Consider the following 22,080-nt stretch of genomic DNA (forward strand, 5'->3'; position numbering starts at 1 on the left):
GTTGTATTTGTTTGTTTGTATTGCAATCAGGGTTTAGGTCACTCAAGAATCTGATAATAACGAAATATTTATGTCGAAAGAAGCGTAATTTTTCCTTCGTATTAGATTAATTACAAAGTGAATGTAATATATACAGGGTGGGCAAAAAGTCCGCAGAACCTTCGAAAATTCATAAAAACCGGAAAAATAACCGAAATAAAAAACGGTTTGAAGGGTTAGCATCCTCTAGGTCACGGGGATTTTTTTAAGGACGTACACAAGTCAAAGAAAAGATGACAAAATAACGAACAAATGCCTCCAAATCGTTTTTTACAGCATTATGTGTTTCACATGACCACCACCACCACCACCACACGAGGTAACCAGGGCCGTCTTAAAAGTATCATGGGCCCCACGAGCGAAGTGGTTTTTCGGAGGCCCTACCTGGTATAGCCTAGAAAATTTCAACCGGATCTCGTTTTTGTCAAGCCCCTCTTCCCTTGAGGTCCCCGGGCCGTGCCCGGGCGGGCCCATGCGTTAAGACGGCACTGGATATAATACATTGCAGGTGAGTCACAAATTCAGAAACGGCAGACTGCAGCAGGTCCACATACATGGTTTAAAACAGTGAACTGGTTATGAATTAGGAGCACAAGTTCTTCCTAACAGTCTCATTTGCATATTTCTAACGAAGTGGCTCGTACCAGCACTACCTATCGGCTGTTTTTGAGTTTTTTTCCTGTCTTATAAATATTCCCATTACCTAGCGATGCTAACCATGAAAACATTTTTTTATTTCGGTTATTTTCCGGTTTTTATTCATATTTAAAGTTTCTACGGACGTTTGCCCACCCTGTATAAGAAAAAAAACACTTTAAACGCGATGTTCTCAGAGTTCGGTTTTTGAAATTATGTAGAAAATGTTTATTTTACACGTGTAAGCAAAATGAGCCTCCGATTTAGCAACTGACCGATCAGAAGTATTTTTAAGAAAATAGAATTGAGATTATTGAATTTTTTTTGAAAATTTAAAAACCCATAAAATTCTAACGAATTGTCATTTATCCCAGATCGAGATTCAGTTTAGGAACACAGGTCGAATGGACATTTCTGTAAAATTTCAAAGTTGGTGCAGTAGTTCTTTTTGAATCTTAAGGATAAGCTCAAAGTTGCAATCTCGTGAAATCGCAGTGCGGGCAATTGTGCAAATTGGCCGAGAGGTTTGATCAAATTCCGTTGTGCAGTAATGATTCGGGCGGCCAATTAGTAAAGTGGCTGGAGATCCCTGGACAATGTTCAATATGCTGATGTGTAGGAAGATATTGAACAGCGCTGAAAAGGAAGAAATGTAACGTGACTTTGCGCTCGAACGAACGAGCGATTTGAAAGACCGTCAAATTTAAAAAAGTATGAGAGGCAGTAGTATTTGGAGACATTTTATTAACGGATGCTTGAGGAAAGTAGTCGTATTTAGGCTACGCTTGTTAATGTTCTAAGTTCGAATAAAGTCTGTTTTTGAAATCGTTAGAAAATGCCCGGAATACTTTGATTTGAAGCCGCGGATATTGCCTTGGCAGCCAACAGATGCAAGACGGTCCGTTAGTCCACAAACCCATTTTTTTTTCATCGCTAACGTGTGATACATGGATATTTATACTATATGTATTGTATTAGCTCTATGTGACGGGGGAAATGCCATTTGTATAATAATATACAGGGTGATTCAGAAAAGATGGGAAAAACTTTAAAATTTCATAGTACACACCAATTCAAACAATTGTCATAAAAGAATGCATTGTCTATCATGAAACGCAAACGCCCTAGCACGTTTCGAAACGGCCGCTCCACAAACGTTAAAAAGGCATTCCGGTTGAAATTTATCGGGAGAAAAAAAAAAACACCAAGCATATGTAAATGTAACCTGGAGAAGAAGAAACCGTATGCAAATCTGCATCACAGTGAATAAAAGACGCGGACTCGGTATTACTATAGTGCGCCATTATCTCGTATGTTACGACTGTTAGAACAGCTGCACGCTGGAATAACTTCAGAGGACTGGCGTCCGCGCCTTTAATTCACTGTGACGCACAGGTTAGCATACGATTTCTTCTTCTCCAGGTTACATTTGCGTGCATGGTGTTTTTTCCTCCCGATAAATTTCAACCGGAATACCATTTTAACGTTTGCGGAGCGGCCGTTTCGAAACGTGCTAGTGCGTTTGCGTCAATTTCGGTGCTCTCAAACAGTAATTTTTCCGCAACAGTCAAACGCAGAGGAAATAATTCGGCTTCTCACTTGCTCTCAATCCCTGAATCACCAGAAACGTCTTTTAAATAAATTCTTAATAGAAATCGTCTGGCTATCTCTACAGGATGAGTTTAAGTGATGGCTAATGAATAAATGCTTTTTTGTACATTCAGTTATTTGTGAATGTATTTTGAAAACGAAACATTTTCATCAAAAGCGGGATGTGTAGTCACGCATATTTTCTCGGTAAACAATGGCGTACCGCTTTCTTCTAAAGAGAAAATAGTCTTAACCCTTGTAAGCTTCCCAACAGGGTCATCTTTAGGGCGGCACATGAAGCTTTGCACTCGGGCGGTGGATAAACTTAAGCCGTCTCTGGTCAGTGATATATAATTGCCTATATATATACACTGAAGAGCCAAAAAAACTGGTTCACCTGCCTAATATCGTGTAGGGCCCCCGCGAGCACGCAGAAGTGCCGCAACACGATTTGACATGGACTCGACTAATGTCTGAAGTAGTGCTGGAGGTAATTCACACCATGAATCCTGCAGGGCTGTTCATAAATCCGTAGGAGTAAGAGGGGTGGAGATCTCTTCTGAACAGCACGTTGCAAGGCATCCCAGATATGTTCAATAATGTTCATGTCTGGTGATTTAGATGGCCAGCGGAAGTGTCTAAAGTCAGAAGAGTGTTCCTGGAGCCACTTTGTAGCAATTCTGGACGTGTGGGGTGTCGCATTGTCCTGCTGAAATTGTCCAAGTCCGTCGGAATGCACAATGGACATGAATGGGTGCAGGTGATCAGACGGGATGCTTACGTACCTGTCACCTGTCAGAGTCGTATCTAGACGTATCCGGAGTCCCATATCACGCCAACTGCACACGCCCCATACAATCACAGAGACTCCACCAGCTTGAACAGTCCCCTATTCACATGTAGGGTCAATGGATTCATGAGGCTGTCTCCATACCCGTTCATCAGCTCGAACCAATTGGAACCGAGACTCGTCAGACCAGGCAACGTGTTTCCAGTCCTCAACAGTCCAATGTCGGTGTTGTCGGGCCCAGGCGAGGCGTAAAGATTTGTGTCGTGCAGTCATCGAGGGTACATGAGTGGGCCTTCGCCTCCGAAAGCCCATATCGACGATGTTTCGTTGAATGGTTCGCACGCTGACACTTGTTGATGGCCCAGCATTGAAATCTGCAGCAATTTGCGAAAGGGTTGCACGTCTATCACGTTTAATGATTCTCGTCAGCCCCGTTCTTGCATGATCTTTTTCCGGCCGCAGTCGTAGATTTAATTTTTTACCGGATTCCCGATATTCACGGTACACTCGTGAAATGGTCGTACGTGAAAATCCAAATTTCATCGCTATCTCGGAGATGCTATGTCCCATCTTTCGTGCGCCGACTATAACACCACGTTCAAACTCACTTAAATCTCGATAACCTGCCATTGTAGTAGCGGTAACCGATCTAACCACTGTGCCAGACACTTGTTGTGTTATATAGGCGTTGCCGACCGCAGCGCTGTACTCTGATTGGTTCCATATCTCTCTATTTGCATACGTATGCCTGTACCAGTTTTTTTGGCCCTTCAGTTTATATAATTATAACACCTATAATCACATTACCTATATACATTTACCTATAATCCATTACTTTCTTCACTTTTATTTTGAAAGGGTTTTTTTTTTTTGCACGCAATTCAATGAAATGTTTTTTTAAAAGTCATTGATTTAAAAATAGACGTCAGTGTAATCGGAATCGAATCATGCCAAGACTACCTGCAATTCCCTGTCTTATCTTCACAGACTACCTCTCATCTGTGGAGTATAGGTTGAATTATGCTGGCCAAAAAAGTTCAAAAGGCAATTTTAATAAGCCATCATGAGTCTCAATAACAAAACAGTCAATGGTAAAAAAGAAAGTAAAGCCGTTATTATACTATAATGAATTTGCGGTTAATCGTGATGTTTTCATAGACCCATGCCGTTCAATCACATCGATAGCGCTCATCCTAGACCAGAGACTATTACTAGACTACTAGACTATTGCCTATTTCGGGCCTGAGGTTTGTATTTCACTAACCTTGAGGCATATTGAAGATGGTTTCCCATAAATTTCCTTTCGCTGGTAAGGATTGTTCAAAAAAAATCTAAGAAAAACTACAGATTTAATTTTTATAGTGTTTTGAATAAGTGCGAACTCACCTCGATAAACCTTTGGTCTGTCACAGAGGCTTCTAAGAACACCCGAGATGCACCATAGTCGCCCACAAGAGGGGTATAGATTTTCTATAATTTTTCTCAATTTATATGTTTTGTTCTGAACTACATTCCACCGATCCCGAAGTTGCCTTTAGACATTTAAAACTTTCGAGCGGCTTTGCACGGGCCCCTTACCGATCGTTTGTACTTCCCCTCTACCGTCCTTGGGCAACACTCCCTATAGATGAGAAAGCCTTTACCATCGACAGGAATAAACCAAGTAGGATCATAGTTGGTTGTTCACTGCTTCGTGTTATTTTGGACACCACATGCGTAAGACGCCTTTATATACAAAGGGGTTTTATATATATATATATATATATATATATATATATATTATCCACGAGCTTCGCGGATAGCTTCTGCTATAGACGGGTTTGGCTGTATACACATAAGTCGAATTGATAAATGGTAATACATATATACTGCATATTCAATAATAGTTATTCAAATTGTTATTGTTTTCTTTCAATAAGCTCGTAAGTTTTATTTATATATATATATATATAGTTGTGCATTACATTGCACTAATGAACAATAAATCGAAGCATTTATTTTATACATTTTCGGATACCGACATCAGTCGGGGGGCCCTGCGCAAATGTAATTGAGGGGACGGGCGTCTTTACAGTTTCGGGGCCACAATTTCATAGAATTTAGCTGAAGGCAATCATCATCAAAAAATGCCTACATTTATATAGAATATACAGCACTTATGGAAAATAATGTTGGCATTTACATTTATTTATGCATTTACTATATATTTATTTGTGCACATTAAAAACATAAATTTAAAAATATTGAAAGAAATAATTCCAAAACTAAAAAAAAATTTGGACCTAAATAAAAAAATGATCATAAAATTAATGAAAATTTGTCTTAAAATTAATGAAATCTCTATTCTCCCAATCGAGATACGCGGGTAATTGAAATCCCCTAATATGGCAACCCCCTTATGCTTAGGTATGTACGAAATTTCATCATGAGGTTTAGAGATACAATTTGGATATTTATTCGATGGGTTATAGCAAACCCCCAACAATAAGCTTATGACGGTTTTTCTTTTCAAGCTCAACCCATATAGTTTCAATGTCTCTACACGTTACACTCTCTAACCTTCAAACATGACTTCACGTATATTAAGAGTTCACATTTTTTCCTATTAGATCTATTTCTTAAAATAGTACCGAATCTGGAGATGTGTAAGAAACATTCATACCCAGCGTTTGCCCAAGATTCTGTGATGGGTACGAGGTGCAGGCTCCCCAGAGCTATCATAGTTTCCAAAAAATCTTTCTTAATACCAAAGCTCTGGGCATTTATTAGTACATATTTTCATTTGAATTCTGATAGTGTCAATCGAGAACAACTGAAAATAAAGGGGTATAAATAAATATCTGCGTATCAATAAATAGGTGTCTTTTTGTATCTTAGTGAGAGAAATAAAACAGATGGGCGGAGTCAATTATCTTGTTTTCGTTTTGGAGATGGGGAGGGACATTTATCAGTTCGCAATCGGAAAAAAAAAGTTCTTGAAAATAGGTGGGAATTTCTAAAAAGTTTAGTGAATTACATTTTTTGTGGCAGTTAAATATAATGCGGATCAGAAGGATTTTAAAATCCGCTTAAAGGGCTAATGCCTGTTTAAGCGGTCCAAACAAATTATAATTGCATGAAGATCCGGACTTTATGGGGATTGTTCTAAAGCTGGCCAGCGATCCGCCTTCAGTTTTTAATGTAGCAGTATGTGGTCTCTTGCATTGTCGTAGAGAAAAATGACACCAGAAACCCCCGCAAATGCTTTTTGGTATTCCCGGGTAAAAAACCATTCTCTTTGGTGTTCCTATTGATTTTCTAGTGGTTTTTGTGGTTGAAGACGTGGTCTATTTTTTAATTCCATTAGATTTCTTTAACGACAAGATGTTTTTTCTTTGCTATCAGGGAGTAAGATATTTTTTGCATCTTAGTGTTGTATTTGTTTGTTTGTATTGCAATCAGGGTTTAGGTCACTCAAGAATCTGATAATAACGAAATATTTATGTCGAAAGAAGCGTAATTTTTCCTTCGTATTAGATTAATTACAAAGTGAATGTAATGTATACAGGGTGGGCAAAAATTGAGAGAACGAGAAATCATAATGAACGGAAGAAATGATTTTAGAATTGAGAGTTTTTATAATAAATGAAAAATATAATTCGAGAAATGATGAAAGTTTTCGGGATAAATAGAAGAAATGTTTCTCCAGAACTGCTGAAATTTTTTTAGAATAAATAAAAGAAATCGTTTTCTTTCAGAATTGAAATTCGGATGTCCAGTGCGCGCGCGAGGCCTGGTATTAACACACTTGGCGCACAGCCCTAAGGGCCGCTATGTCTTAACAGCATCACAGTCCATCAGGCAAAGTGGTTTTTCTTGGGGGCACCCTACCTGCCTAGAAATACGTGCAAACCAATAGACGTACTTATTGTCGTAAATTTGACTAGATTTCATAAGGCTTTTTCTGCATTCGAGGCACCCAGCCGGCATTGGGTGGACCCATGCGTTAAGACGGTACTGTCCACTGCATATTCACAAATTAGTGAAGACTTACGGAAGTGTTTTTCTTTTTGCAGGGAGTAAGCATTTTACTCAATATTTCCATTCCATTTTATATGTTCATGGATAATAACGGTATTATTTTAGCAACTAAGCTGTCTTAACTCGTTCATGGTTCACTCCCCATAAAAACAAATCGAATTACTTTTTTTTGCAAAAATGGATGTAAACTGATTCTTTTGTTAGAACTATGCATAACACAGCAATTTAATCAATAACTATTTTTCAATTACTGTTACAATGGTAAAAAATAATGATGCGGGTAAAATATACAGTTTTCTTCTATTTTTGCCTGTTATCTATAAACCGATAAAACATTGCTCAGCAAAGTCAAATAGTTGTTACTTTGAATTTTATTTCCGATTCTCCCAATTTGGTGCGATTTTATAAATCTTTTCGGACCTCCTAGCATTAATTTTTTTTAGACATTTAATAGGTTTTTTTTGCATTTCTGATTGTCGAAGAATGCACTGAAATCATAAATATCGGCAAATCTTTATTTTTCAATGTCTTATTTTTTTGTCAAGAAATAATTCATTTTGGTGAATTTTTTTTCGACCATGTTGATGCAGGGTATATTCATCTTCACATATAATTTTTCTTCCAGAATTTTATTGCTAAATTTTAAGTAATAAACCACACTTTTCCCGGAGGCATTTTCTCCCAGAAGCCATCTTAAAAACCCCGAAAGTTCAACTTTAAGTGCTGACTTCTGATCAAACCCCTAAAGTTCATATTCACCGTATTCTAACTCAAAACTTATACAAACCTTTATGTCAAGGCGTAACTTCCTGAGATCAAAAGGAAAATTTCTGTACAGGACCCGGATTAAAAAATTAGAAAAGAAGGTTGATACGATGGGTATTTTGTTGCCATTTAATTTTCCGTGCATATCCAAATATTGAGTGAGCCATAGAATGTTCATACGAATTCCCATAGTTATATAACAAAAAATATGTTCATGGATTTCACATTCTCCGTTAAACCAAAGATGATCGACATTTTTGAAAGTGCGAGTCTATTCATTGGTTTGAAAAGGAGTTTCGGGTCGCTTGATATATTTGTAAATCATTTGTAATTGTCATCGCGGGTTAATTAAGTGAGCTACAAACGTGACACTGTGGTAATGTATTGCGGGTCGCTTAACATATCTGGTAATCTGCCGCGAGCCACATAGGTGTTGTAGAACTGAACCATGGGTCACTTTAGTGATATCTAAATGTGTCGTGGGCTTCTTCAATCCAGAATTGTGGTTCGGGATACTCAAATTATCTGTAAATTTACCGCAGGTCACTGAAGTTATCCGGGAACGAGCCGCGAGTCACTTAAATGATCTGGAACTGTTCCGGCAGTCGTTTAAGCTATTTGAAAATGTGTCACGGGCCGCTGGAGTGCTTTGGAACTCTGCCGCTAGTCACTTAAGCGATGTGAAGATGTGTCGCAGCTCATTTCAGTGATCTATAAACTTGCTACTGATCACACCTAAGTGATATGGTAATGTGTGGCTTATAGTTCATTTTTGGCAAATTGAATATATAAGGAACTTCATGGTGTTGTAGTTGAAGGATTTTAATCAGTAAATTGACACGGCTCCACACACGCGCCATCTTTTTTGTATTAGGCCAGATTTACACTGTAAAAGTTTTATTAAAATTGTTTTATAAAACTTGAAAAATTTAACCAATGATCTTATTGGTTCCATTTGACAGGATGTAACTAACCTGTAAGCCTATGAGCTTTATTGGTTAGGTTTTTCAAATGTTATAAAAACTTTTATCTACCTTTTATAGTGTAATCCCAGCCTCAGGGAAATAAATTTGCTGTATTGAAAATCGGAAATCAAAAATAACAGTTGGAAGTTTATGAAGATTGTGATAGATGGCGGCACGAGGCCGTCAGACTCAACTCTACGAGTTTAACGCATGTGATTCTTTTCTCACCACACCTAGGAGAAGAATCAGGTGATTTCATTCTACAGCAGGATGGTGCACGTGTTGAATGAAATATGAATTGCACGTCTTGAATGGGGCTACGATTCACCCTCCTTTTGGTGGTGTTTAAGAGTACTCCGAAGCGTTACAAAATTTGTCTGTTTGTTCCTCTTTTCTCTCTCTGTGGTTTCCGGAATCACTCTTTTTTTTCCAGGGAATTTTTTTTTCGATTTACCTCTTCATTGCCATGAGTGTATCTGTGTGAGTTTTGATCTCACACATAAAGTATTTACACGCTTTGACCAATGCCCTGGAAATTACCAGATGAATCCATGTTGACCCAAGTCAGGGTAGATGCTATTCTAACCATGGGCCAGCTTGCCCCAAGATTACATGAAAAAGAGTCTTAGAAACAGATGTAGCAGAAGAAAACCGCAATATTCATTTTGAGACTACCATTGGTTGCTCACCAACAGCAGAAGCCGTGTACTGAAGTAGGGAGGGGTTACCTGTTCAATTCAGAAGAATATAGGATCCAAATACTCAATGCTGATTACTCTAGCAAAAAAACACACACACCCCGGAAAGATTAGATAAACAGAAAAACCTTCTGAGGGTCATAGAAAGAAAACCTCCTCTCTGCTCCGAACGAAGTAATAAAACTGACCAGAAGGTTGGCTCAAGTCATTAAAAGCGAGAGGAAATGTGGATCGTTATTTTTTTATTTTTTGCCCCAAATCCTACTGCCTGTGCTAGAGGTATCTGTCAAAATGTCGAGACGTTTCAAATCCAAGACTATTGTATAATATAGCATTTTGGCCGTCATCATCCCACTTCCCTTTCCGCCTGGTCTGAAATTCTGGAGAAAAAAAATTGACCAGTGGATGGTAACATTAAATGAGTTGATTTAACCACCAATCTTTTTGGTAGGTATCATAGATTTTTCTACATTTGTCACTTTTACCGTTAATTATGCATAATATCCGATTGAAGTTGGTGAGTAAGAAGTTTGATAACTATGGAAGAAATCATGCGAAAATATCAATTAAATTCAAACACTTTTCAGTTTCTCCAGTAGGCGATGGGTGCACTGCACATATTTTGCCTTAAAAACTATATTTCCGTATTTTAACGTGTATAAGAAACCCCTGATTTTTGGGCTCAAAATTTGGAAAAAAATGTTTAAAAGGTTTATTTATAGGAACCCTTAATATTTTTGGGGTCGAAATTGTTGATAAGAAGGGTTCCTTATACATGTTAAAAAACGGTAAATGAAAATAAGTGTTACGAGAATAAAAAAACGCTATAAAAACAATAGAAAATGTTTTTAAATGCTTATACATTTTTATGTATAAACAACATCACTAATCGAATCCGTCGTCCTAGACTGAAATTTAAATAAATAAAATTTAGAAAATTTGATGATGATTTGTCGTATTTACCAATACGAGTTGGGGATTACACATAATCATCGGTAAATTTGAACGCTTTGGCTCAATAATGGCCGTATTCACTGACAGCGTATAAACTACAATCGCAGGTAAAAGGATTAGCGATCGACGCGGATTGGTTAAAATCCTCAAATTTACCAATCCGTTTCGATCTTTAATCCTTTCACCTGCGACTGTAGTTTAAACGACAATACACCGTGTTCATGAATACGGCCGTAAGACGGACTTGTGAGAATTCAACTCCCAAAGGGGGTCACGAGGGCTTCAAATGTTGTATGGAGGAAATCATCGTCGAGCAATTTTCAGATTATCAAATGCATGCGAGCAAAGTCGCGGATAACAACTAAACTCAGCATAAGCCGTAAAGAGATTCATTTTATATAACTCACTAGATTCGAAAATAATTTATGAATAATTTATTAAATAAAGCTGGTAAGTATTAATTTTGAAAAAATTGGTTATTTTGTGGTGCAATTTGAACTGAGACGTGCTTTGTGGAGGGAGTATGGTCTCCATTATGGTCGTATCACTAGCGTAGAAAGTTGTGTACTGACACTTAAATTGAAGCAGTAATTTATCCATAGGTAGCTCAACTTTTATTCCACAATAATTACTTAAATTCTAGAGAACGGCTAATACAAAGTTTATTAATTCGAAGAAACACATGGCACGTTACACATATAAAAAGAAACGAGTATACCCGGACACACAGAAAATAACACATCTTGACTCTCCAAGAAACGAAAGCTTTCTCTCTCGAACAGCGAAAGTGAGGTACAGAAAAAGCGCGCTCACGAAAAGGATGTGTTGGCAGATTTATGATAATAGGGGCGCCAACACCTGCGTACTCTTGCCGACAGCACCGCCACAGTACTCCCCCACGAGTTCGAAGGACGTTAAGCTTGATAAGATATTACAAAAGGTACTTTCCGTCCGGACCTTGTGACTAAGCCCTGTGGTGAGGCTGAGGCATCACAGAGATGAATTGCAAATATATATTCTTTAAACTCCAAAGAATTAAACCAAATAGCAAGTTTAAAACGATCAATAGAAATGCACTTAGATTCATTATTGATACTCAAAGTAAACTTCATAAACTTCAAAACTTCATAAGGACCTTGGTAAGGCTGCTGCAGCAAACGTCTTACAGTTTCAACCCTCTCAAAAACATGTGTGGATTTGGCAAAGTCCTTGTGCAACGCCCTTCCTATATTAACAACGATGGGCCACCTCGTCCAAATTTATACTCCCTCAATGCTCTTTTGTTTCGAAGATAAAGATTACGCAAACTATCCGGGAAACTAGAAAGCGCGATGTAAAAACACGCTTCTTACGGACAAAGGATATGACGTCGTGCCAAACAGAATACAGCTTTATTCTAAATTCTTCCCATTGACTTATTACCCCCACTGATTCCAACCGCGACCTTTGCGAATTCCCGCTAACCTTTCTCACAAAATATTAAAGTTAGTTCTTCTAAAACCAGGAACCATTCTTTTGCTATCAACCTTACGCGAAGAAAAGTTGCAGAGAAAACTAACGACACGATAATCACTGGAAGAAAACACGTACCCCAAAAAACTTGTTGGCAAGTTTCTCAGAACTAGTGAGATTTAAATCAAAAATAGCAGTACCCATATTAGCTTCTGATACATGCCGGAACAAAAAAAAAAATCGATCACCAACTTAAGTAAGTCTCCTTCCATATTGATCTCTTCCTGAAAGCTTCTCCAAATCGATACCCGGGTAATTGAAATCACCTGATATGGCAACCCCCTTATGCTTACGTATGTACGAAATTTCATCATGAGGTTTAGAGATACAATTTGGATATTTATTGCGTGGTTTATAGCAATCCCCCTACAATAAGCTTATGACGGTTTTTCTTTTCAAGCTCAACCCATATAGTTTCAATGTCTCTATACGTTACACTCTCTAACCTTCAAGCATCACATCACGTATATTAAGAGTTCACATTTTTTCCTATCAGATCTATTTCTTAAAATAGTACCGAATCTGGAGATGTGTAAGAAACATTCATACCCAGCGTTTGCCCAAGATTCTGTGATGGGTACGAGGTGCAGGCTCCCCAGAGCTATCATAGTTTCCAAAAAATCTTTCTTAATACCAAAGCTCTGGGCATTTATTAGTACATATTTTCATTTGAATTCTGATAGTGTCAATCGAGAACAACTGAAAATAAAGGGGTATAAATAAATATCTGCGTATCAATAAATAGGTGTCTTTTTGTGAGAGAAATAAAACAGATGGGCGGAGTCAATTATCTTGTTTTCGTTTTGGAGATGAGGAGGGAAATTTATCATTTCACAATCAGAAAAAAAAAGTTCTTGAAAATAGGTTGGAATTTCTAAAACGTTTAGTGAATTACATTTTTTGTGGCAGTTACATATAATGCGGATTAGAAAAATTTTAAAAACCGCTTAAAGGGCTAATGCCTGTTTAAGCGGTCCAAACAAATGATAATTGCAGGAAGATCCGGACTGTATGAGGATTGTTCTAGAGCTGACCAGCGAACCGCCCGCAGTTTTTAATGTAGCAGTATGTGATTGGTCTCTTGCACTGTCGTAGAGAAGAATGACAAGAGAAACCCCCGCAAATTCTTTTTGATATTCCCGGGTAAAGAACCATCCTCTTTGGTGTTCCTATTGATTATCTGGTGGTTTTTGTGGTTGAAGACGGTCTGTTTTTTAATGTCATTAGATTTCTTTAACGACAAGATGTTTTTTCTTTGCTTTCAGGCAGTAAGATATTTTTTGCATCTTAGTGTTGTATTTTTTTGTTTGTATTGCAATCAGTGTTTAGCTCGCGCAAGAATCTGATAATAACGAAATATTTATGTCGAAAGAAGCATAATATTTCCTTCTTATTTTTGCCAATCATCAATTTTTCGTAAATAATTAAAATTCATTCCCCATTCATCATCTTCTTTACATGATTTTCAACTAAAAAGTCATATCCCAACTTTATAGTAGGCAAGTAATTCTGTTAAGAACACGCCAACTTTAATTACAGACGATACTTAATGGAAAAACAATTCGATCTTTGAATGATGAATACGGAAGGCAGCAAGCAGAACAAGAAGCAGGCTAACCACGCCACATCCACACATATGCACACAAAACACTGTATAGCATGCTCCAGTTCGTTATAAATGCCGAAGAATTACATGCGCGGTGATAAATAGGGAAACGCACATAATTGAATGTGATGCATTTCACGGCTTCATTGGAGGAGTTCGATTCACATATTTGAAAAACTACATGTGATGCTTTGGATTTTCGTTTTTATGTAAACGTTATTCATAACGGACGGATATTTCCACTACCAGGGTCGTCTTAACACAGGGCTGTCCCTAACAGACGCGAAGCTTCGGGCGGAAATAATATCAGTGCCCTTTACCCATGATGTTTTTCTTCTGTGAGAGAGGGGGGAATCAAAAATTGAGCGAACGAAAAATTAAAATAAACGGAAGAAATGATTTTAGAATTGAGAGTTTTTATAATAAATGAAAAATATAATTGGAGAAATGATGAAACTTTTCGGGATAAATAGAAGAAATGTTTCTTCAGAACTGCTGAAATTTTTTTAGAATAAATAAAAGAAATCGTTTTCTTTCAGAATTGAAATTCGGATGTCCAGAATTGATGAAAATTCAGAATTTGTGAAAGAAATTATTGTTACCGTGAATGTGTGTGTGTGTGTGTGTGTGTGTGAGTGTGCGCGCGCGAGGCTTGGTGCGACCACTCCTGGCGCACAGCCCTAAGGGCCGCTATATCTTAAGAGCATCACAGTCCATCAGGCAAAGTGGTTTTTCTAGGGAGCACCCTACCTGGCCAGAAATACGTGCAAACCAATAGACGTACTTATTGTCGTAAATTTGACTAGATTTCATAAGGCTTTTTCTGCATTCGAGGCACCCAGCCGGCATTGGGTGGACCCATGCGTTAAGACGGTACTGTCCACTGCATATTCACAAATTAGTGAAGACTTACGGAAGTGTTTTTCTTTTTGCAGGGAGTAAGCATTTTACTCAATATTTTCATCCCGTTTTATATGTTCATGAATAATAATGGTATTATTTTACCAAGTAAGCCGTCTTAACTCGTTCATGGTTCGCTCCCCATAATAAGAAATCGAATTACTTTTTTTTGCAAAAATGAATGTAAACTGATTCTTTCATTTGAACTATGCATAACACAGCAATTTAATGAATACCTATTTTTCAATTACTGTTACAATGGTAAAAAATAATGATGCGGGTAAAATATGCAGTTTTCTTCTATTTTTGCCTGTTATCTATAAACCGATAAAACATTGCTCAGCAAAGTGAAATGTTTGTTACTTTGAATTTTATTTCCGATTTTCTCAATTTGGTGCGATTTTATAAATCTTTTCGGACCCCCCTAGCATTAATTTTTTTTAGACATTTAATAGGTTTTTTTTTGCATTTCTGATTGTCGAAGAATGCACTGAAATCATAAATGTCGGCAAATCTTTAATTTTCAATGTCTTATTTTTGTCAAGAAATAATTCATTTTGGTGAATTTTTTTTCGACCATGTTGATGCAGGGTATATTCATCTTCACATATAATTTTTCTTCCAGACTTTTATTGCTAAATTTTAAGTAATAAATCACACTTTTCCCGGAGGCATTTTCTCCCAGAAGCCATCTTAAAAACCCCGAAAGTTCAACTTTAAGTGCTGCCTTCTGATCAAACCCCTAAAGTTCATATTCACCATATTCTAACTCAAAACTTATACAAACCTTTATGTCAAGGCGTAACTTCCTGAGATCAAAAGGAAAATTTCTGTACAGGACCCGGATTAAAAAATTAGAAAAGAAGGTTGATACGATGGGTATTTTGTTGCCATTTAATTTGCCGTGCATATCCAAATATTGAGTGAGCCATAGAATGTTCATACGAATTCCCATAGTTATATAACAAAAAATATGTTCATGGATTGCACATTCTCCGTTAAACCAAAATTGATCGACATTTTAGAAAGTGCGAGTCTTTTCATTGGTTTGAAAAGGAGTCTCGGGTCGCTTGATTGATTTGTAAATCATTTGTAATTGTCATCGCGGGTTAATTAAGTGAGTTGCAAACGTGAAGCTATGGTAATGTATTGCGGGTCGCTCAACATATCTGGTAATGTGCCGCGAGCCACATAGGTGTTGTAGGACTGGACCATGGCTGAATTTAGTGATATCTAAATGTGTCGTGGGCTGCTTCAATCCAGAATTGTGGTTCGGGATACTCAAATTATCTGTAAATTTACCGCAGGTCACTAAAGTTATCCGGGAACGAGCCGCGAGTCACTTAAATGATCTGGAACTGTTCCGGCAGTCGTTTAAGCTATTTGAAAATGTGTCACGGGCCGCTGGAGTGCTTTGGAACTCTGCCGCTAGTCACTTAAGCGATGTGAAGATGTGTCGCAGCTCATTTCAGTGATCTATAAATTTGCTACTGGTCACACCTAAGTGATATGGTAATGTGCGGCTTATAGTTCATTTTTGGCAAATTGAGTATATAAGGAACTTCATGGTGTTGTAGTTGAAGGATTTTAATCTGTAAATTGACACGGCTCCTCACACGTGCCATCTTCTTTGTATTAGGCCAGAATTACACTGTAAAAGTTTTATTAAAGTTGTTTTATAAAACTTGAAAAATTTAACCAATAATCTTATTGGTTCCATTTGACAGGATGTAACTAACCTGTGCGCCTATGAGCTTTATTGGTGAGGTTTTTCAAATGTTATAAAAGAACTTTCATCAACCTTTTATAGTGTAATCCCAGCCTTAGGGAAATAAATTTGCTGTATTGAAATTGTTATCATCTACAGTCGGCCCTTGATATTCTACTCGTGGTTTTCGTTTAAATACACAGGGTGTATATAAATGAATATCCCAAATGTTGTATGGAGGAAATCATCGTCGAGCAATTTTCAGATTATCAAATGCATGCGAGCAAAGTCGCGGATAACAACTAAACTCAGCATAAGCCGTAAAGAGATTCATTTTATATAACTCACTAGATTCGATAATCATTTATGAATAATTTATTAAATAAGCCCGTAAGTATTAATTTTGAGAAAATGGTTATTTCACGGTGCAATTTGAACTGTGACGTGCTTTGTGGAGGGCGTATGGTCACCATTATGGTCGTATCACTAGCGTAGAAGGTTGTGTAGTGGCACTTACATTGAAGCAGTAATTTATCCATAGGTAGCTCAACTTTGACTCCACAATAATTACCTAAATTCTAGAGAACGGCTAATACAAAGTTTATTAATTCGAAGAATTACATGGCACGTTACACATGTCGGGGCCGAAATAGCTTACATTGGGAGAGCAAATGCGTAGAAGAAACGATTTTATTTTACGTAATACAAGCGAGACATGCGTACGCGTAGACGTCGAACGAACATATCATACTAGGGAAAAAAGATACAAGGGAAAAGAAGACAAGCGAAAAGTCACGTAACGTATCAGCTTCGCCATCTGGAGGTGACCAGAGGGATTACAAACGTAAGCTCGTACTATTCCCAACATCCTCCCCACCCTGGTCAACCTCCAGAGGAATTACCATTGGCCGTCGAATTTCTGTTCCACTGGATGTACGTAGAATACACGAACGAATGTTGCCGTCACGACCTTTGACGAGGGATGATATGCGTGCCTTCGTCCACATGTGTCGAGGTCTTGCATCTTCCTGTAGGAGGACGACATCTCCAACTCGTAGCTGAAGACCTGGGTCTTTATTTTTCACTTGGTGGAATGTCTTCAGCTCTAGTAGGTAGTCTTTCTTCCATCGTTTCCAAAAGTCATTCAGTGAATCTTGCTGCAGTGACCACGATTTCTTGAGGTCGGTAGCTGCAGGAACCTTTTCGTGAGAAGGAAGGGTTGTCAGTCGTTGTCCAACCAGGAAGTGGGCAGGCGTGAGAGGTTCTTCGAAGCTGTCATCTAACTCGATATCAGCTGTCAATGGTCGGCTGTTGACTGCGGCTTGAATTCCAGCCAACGTAGTCGTCAGTTGTTCGTCATCGAGAGATGCGCGACCTAACGTTTTCCGTAAACAACGTTTGACGACACCAATCATGCGTTCCCACCATCCTCCCCCACCAAGCCGCTCGAGGGGCTATAAATTTCCAAGTGATTCCGTGGGAGGCGTAGTACTGGTGAGCAGAAGGTGAAGTCATGGCACCCCAAAGGACGGAAAGCTCACGATTTGCGGCGTGAAAAGTCTGCGCATTATCCGAATATACAGTGTTGGGAACACCTCGACGAGCAACAAAACGTGAAAATGCCAACAAAAACTTATCTGTAGAGCAATCCGTGACAAGCTCAAGATAAATCGCTCGAGTGACAGCACATGTAAACAACAAGATATACACTTTCACTGAGATAGAGCTTCTACGAACGTATAGTGGGCCAGCGAAGTCTATCCCCACGACACTGAATGGTTTCAACAGTATGACTCTATCCGAAGGAAGTGGTGCTTCAATTTGAGCCGGTGGCGTGTTTCTAAAAATTTTACAGGGAAGACACTGGCGTAGGACACTTTTAATAATCTGTCGCCCTCGAAGAATCCAGTAATCATTTCGCAGTTCTGATAGTACCACTCTCGTGCTCAGATGATGGAGACGAATATGTACGTGACGAATGAGCAATTTGACAAGTGGGTGTGAACCATCGAGCACTAAAGGATGCTTTGAAGCAGCTGGAAGTAATGCGAACTGCAAGCGACCACCAACTCGTATCAGATTGTCACTAAGAAATGGATGGAATTGTGCAATTTTCGAGTCTTTTGGAAGTTGTTTACCATGTCGAAGAGCATCATAGTCAGACGGAAAACAATCTATTTGAACTTGACGAATCCAATAACATTTCGCGTTTTCGAGTTCTTTTGCTATTAATTCGCCATGAAGTTTGCAAGACGTGCGACAGTTGTATATGAATCGTTGCATCCACGAGGTAACCCGAATAAGTTTCGCGTAAGAACTGAAACGAGAAATGTCAATCACTGGGAGAGACGTAGATACCAACATTGAACTTTTCACAGTCTGACGAATTTCTATCGAAGGTAGATTCTGACCAGTCTCAAGAGCATCATTCAGGGATGGGTGTCCGTTGACATGAGACGATGAATCAAACACTTTACGACACTTTTCCGACTCAAGAGTGGTCTTCTTCACTGCGTGGTGAGGGAGATAAAAAATTCTAGGCCTTGATGATTCTGGCGCGATTTCGACGTGGCCGTTCTGGATGTAACGTTCCATTTGCTGAATGTACATTTCCCGAAAAGGGCGATCCTTATCCAGACGTCTACGAAGAATGTCAAGGCGGCGTGAGGTAATAGGTCGATTGTCCGACGTGAGGCATACGTTTTCTTCCCACGGTAGTGAAACGACACGACGATGGTTTTCCAGGCTGTAAGATTCGTGAAAATCTCGCAATATTTTTGTTTCACCAGTCGAGAGTGATTTTTCGTTTACATCGGTGATTCCCATGGCTTCGAGTTCCCAGAAGCGTTTGAACGAGTTATTTATTTCTTCAGCACAAGTAGTAGCCATGCAATGAACAGTAGTGTCGTTCGAAGCAGGAGTGTGTTGGACAAGAACGTTGGAACGGGTACCGCTCAAGATATGTCCGAGATGAGACGGAACAAGAACGAAAGTGTCTGACAATTTGACCGGCGAATCAGTTTTCACTATTTTCCAGTAATAATCGCTACCGATGAGAATTTGAATCGGGATGTCGTCAGATGAGTGAGGGTCCGCAAGCTGAATTCTGCGTGATGTAGCAATTGCACCAATGTCTACTGGAGCCGTGGGATGTGAGGCGTAGGAATTATTGCTTTCGAAAGCAACTATCAGAATCGATCTGTTATCTCAAATGCTAGATAAGAAAAATTGCACTTGACGTCGATACATCAATTGTTTTGGCACAGCTACGAATGCACTAATAGACAAGTTGACCGATTGTAGCACATGCAATTGCAGTTCATTCACTAAACTGCTGTGAATGAAGGAGGTTTGACTTCCGGCGTCTAATACACATCGAGACAATTTGCAATTTCCGTTGGGACCGAATACCCAAATACGTGCAGTTTGCAAATACGTAAAACGGGGCGATACATCAATTTTACCAACAGCAGTAGAGGCATGAAGTGAAGGACAAATGGATACGTGATGTTTCCTTTTACAGTTAGAACAGAAAGCTCTAGCACGGCGTGGGCAAGTTTTAGCGTTATGCGAACGGTTAGTACACAAAAAACAACGACGAGTTTCTTTTAGCTTCTGCACTCGTAATTGAACATCAGTTATCACCGAGCAATTTTGGGGCCAATGATCATACGATTCACAAAATGGGCAAAAGGGTGACAGATTTTTCTCGTTACGTCGAATGCGAACATGAAATGCTTCCGTAGTCGGGCGGAAAGTCGAAGGTGGCAAAGGAAACTCACCTTGCACTTTGCTTGATAATCGAAGTCCGTCGATTTCTTCACCGAGGAACTGCATCAGCTTTGATATGTCCATGTCCGAGATATCTTGCCGTTTAGAGTGGATAATCCACCGTTGACGAATGTCCGTAGGAAATGTGCGAAGAATCTTCGGTGTCAAAATCCGACTGTAGTTATCGACATCTTCGCCGAGTGATCGGAGAGCTTGAATATGGGCGTTAATTTCCAAGTAGGTGTCGTTGAGTAACTCGGGCGATGACGCTGTCGTTGGGCGCAGGCTGTCGAAGAAATCGATGTGGGTCTGTATGATGGTATCCTTGTTGCCGTACCTGTCGATCAGCATCTTCTTCACAGTCTCATAGGCTTCCGATGTGACACCGATTCCCTCGACGAGCTTCTTGGGTTCGTTTTGGAGATACCCCCGTAGAAAAACGTATTTGTCAATGGTTGACAGTTGAGGATTCTCGTCGATCGAAGAGGTGAATTGTTGCCAGAATGTCGGCCAGTCTTCAACACATCCGCGGAAGGGCTCTAGGCGTATTGTAGGCAGCTTGAGAGCACATGGTGATGAAGTCGATGTAGGTTGAGCTGAAGTGGGAATCGAAGTAGCAACCAGAGGAGGCACTGGCATTCGAGACTTGATGCGTTTTCGTAGCACGAGAGAAGCATCGAACAAGACACGTTTCGCTTTCTCAGTGTATTCCTCGCATTTTTCGATATCGATAGCGTAGTCCTCGTCCGATAGTAGAGCGTGAATACCGTCGTCAAGGCGAAGTAATTCGTCCAATTCCTCCGTCAAACGAGAAACCATGAAGTCGATTTCCTTCCCGGCACTGTCCAACGTTGAAACGAATCTAGTCACCTTGGCGCGCACCGTTGTCCGTTTCCGATGGAGCGTCGTTAATTTCTCCTGATCCATATTAAGACGAGTTTCGTTGGTCAAAATGTTCATCCGACAGGTTTCATTCATTCATTTTTCTTCATTCGGCACCAAAATATTCGTCCCGGGTTTCGGCACCAAAATATGTCGGGGCCGAAATAGCTTACATTGGGAGAGCAAATGCGTAGAAGAAACGATTTTATTTTACGTAATACAAGCGAGACATGCGTACGCGTAGACGTCGAACGAACATATCATACTAGGGAAAAAAGATACAAGGGAAAAGAAGACAAGCGAAAAGTCACGTAACGTATCAGCTTCGCCATCTGGAGGTGACCAGAGGGATTATAAACGTAAGCTCGTACTATTCCCAACAACACATATAAAAAGAAACGAGTATACACGGACACACAGAAAATAACACATCTTGACTCTCCAAGAAACGAAAGCTTTCTCTCTCGAACAGCGAAAGTGAGGTACAGAAAAATCGCGCTCACGAAAAGGATGTGTTGGCAGATTTATGATAATAGGGGCGCCAAAACCTGCGTACTCTTGCCGACAGCACAGCCACAGTACTTACCCACGAGTTCGAACGACATTAAGCTTGATAAGATATTACAAAAGGAACTTTCCGTCAGGACCTCGTGAGTAAGCCCTGTGGTGAGGCTGAGGCATCACAGAGATGATATGCAAACATATATTCTTTAAACTCCAAAGAACAAAAGCTCCAAAACAAAAAAGCAGGTTTAAAACGATCAATAGAAATGCACTTAGATTCATTATTGATACTCAAAGTAAACTTCATAAACTTCAAAACTTCATAAGGACCTTGGTAAGGCTGCTGCAGCAAACGTCTTACAGTATCAACCCTCCCAAAAACATGTGTCGATTAGGCAAAGTCCTTGTGCAACGCCGTTCCTGTATTAACAACGATAGGCCAACTCGTCCAAATTTATAGTCCCTAAATGCTCTTCTGTTTTGAAGATAAAGATTACGCAAGCTATCCGGGAAACTAGGGAGCGCGATGTAAAAACACGCTTCTTACGCACAAAGGATATGCCGTCGTGCCAAACAGAATACAGCTTTATTCTAAATTCTTCCCATTGACTTATTACCCCCACTGATTCCAACCGCGACCTTTGCGAATTCCCGCTATCCTTTCTCACAAAGTATCAAAGTAAGTTCTAAAACCAGGAACAATTCTTTTCCTATCAACCTTACCCGAAGAAAAGTTGCAG

The 22,080-nt window shown here is 39.3% G+C and overlaps 1 protein-coding gene across 1 annotated transcript; it reads right to left on the reverse strand.

Annotated features, from left to right (window-relative positions):
* Window positions 1–17,019: 17,019 nt before the first annotated feature.
* LOC149076965 (uncharacterized) lies at window positions 17,020–20,881 on the reverse strand. The gene is made up of 3 exons (XM_089242312.1): window positions 19,966–20,881; window positions 17,725–19,368; window positions 17,020–17,558 (listed from the first exon to the last, which is right to left on the reverse strand). The coding sequence occupies exons 1-3, from the start codon at window positions 20,879–20,881 to the stop codon at window positions 17,020–17,022; spliced, it is 3,099 nt and encodes a 1,032-aa protein (XP_089098438.1).
* Between the last annotated feature and the right edge of the window lie 1,199 nt (window positions 20,882–22,080).

Source organism: Pholcus phalangioides, unplaced genomic scaffold (genome assembly GCF_987345545.1).
Source record: "Pholcus phalangioides strain wild (caught in Gottingen) unplaced genomic scaffold, Ppha-v1.0 ptg000015l_1, whole genome shotgun sequence".
Classification (NCBI taxonomy): domain Eukaryota; kingdom Metazoa; phylum Arthropoda; class Arachnida; order Araneae; family Pholcidae; genus Pholcus; species Pholcus phalangioides.

What these genes read in the sequence shown, in the direction of transcription:
- LOC149076965 (XM_089242312.1), bottom strand. Translation starts at nt 20,881, where the DNA reads ATGGATCAGGAGAAATTAACGACGCTCCATCGGAAACGGACAACGGTG. An exon ending in ATTATCAAGCAAAGTGCAAG is followed by an intron (nt 19,369 to 19,965) that starts GTGAGTTTCCTT and finishes CGATTCTGATAG; the next exon opens with TTGCTTTCGAAAGCAATAAT. An exon ending in GACTTTTCACGCCGCAAATC is followed by an intron (nt 17,559 to 17,724) that starts GTGAGCTTTCCG and finishes GGAAAACGTTAG; the next exon opens with GTCGCGCATCTCTCGATGAC.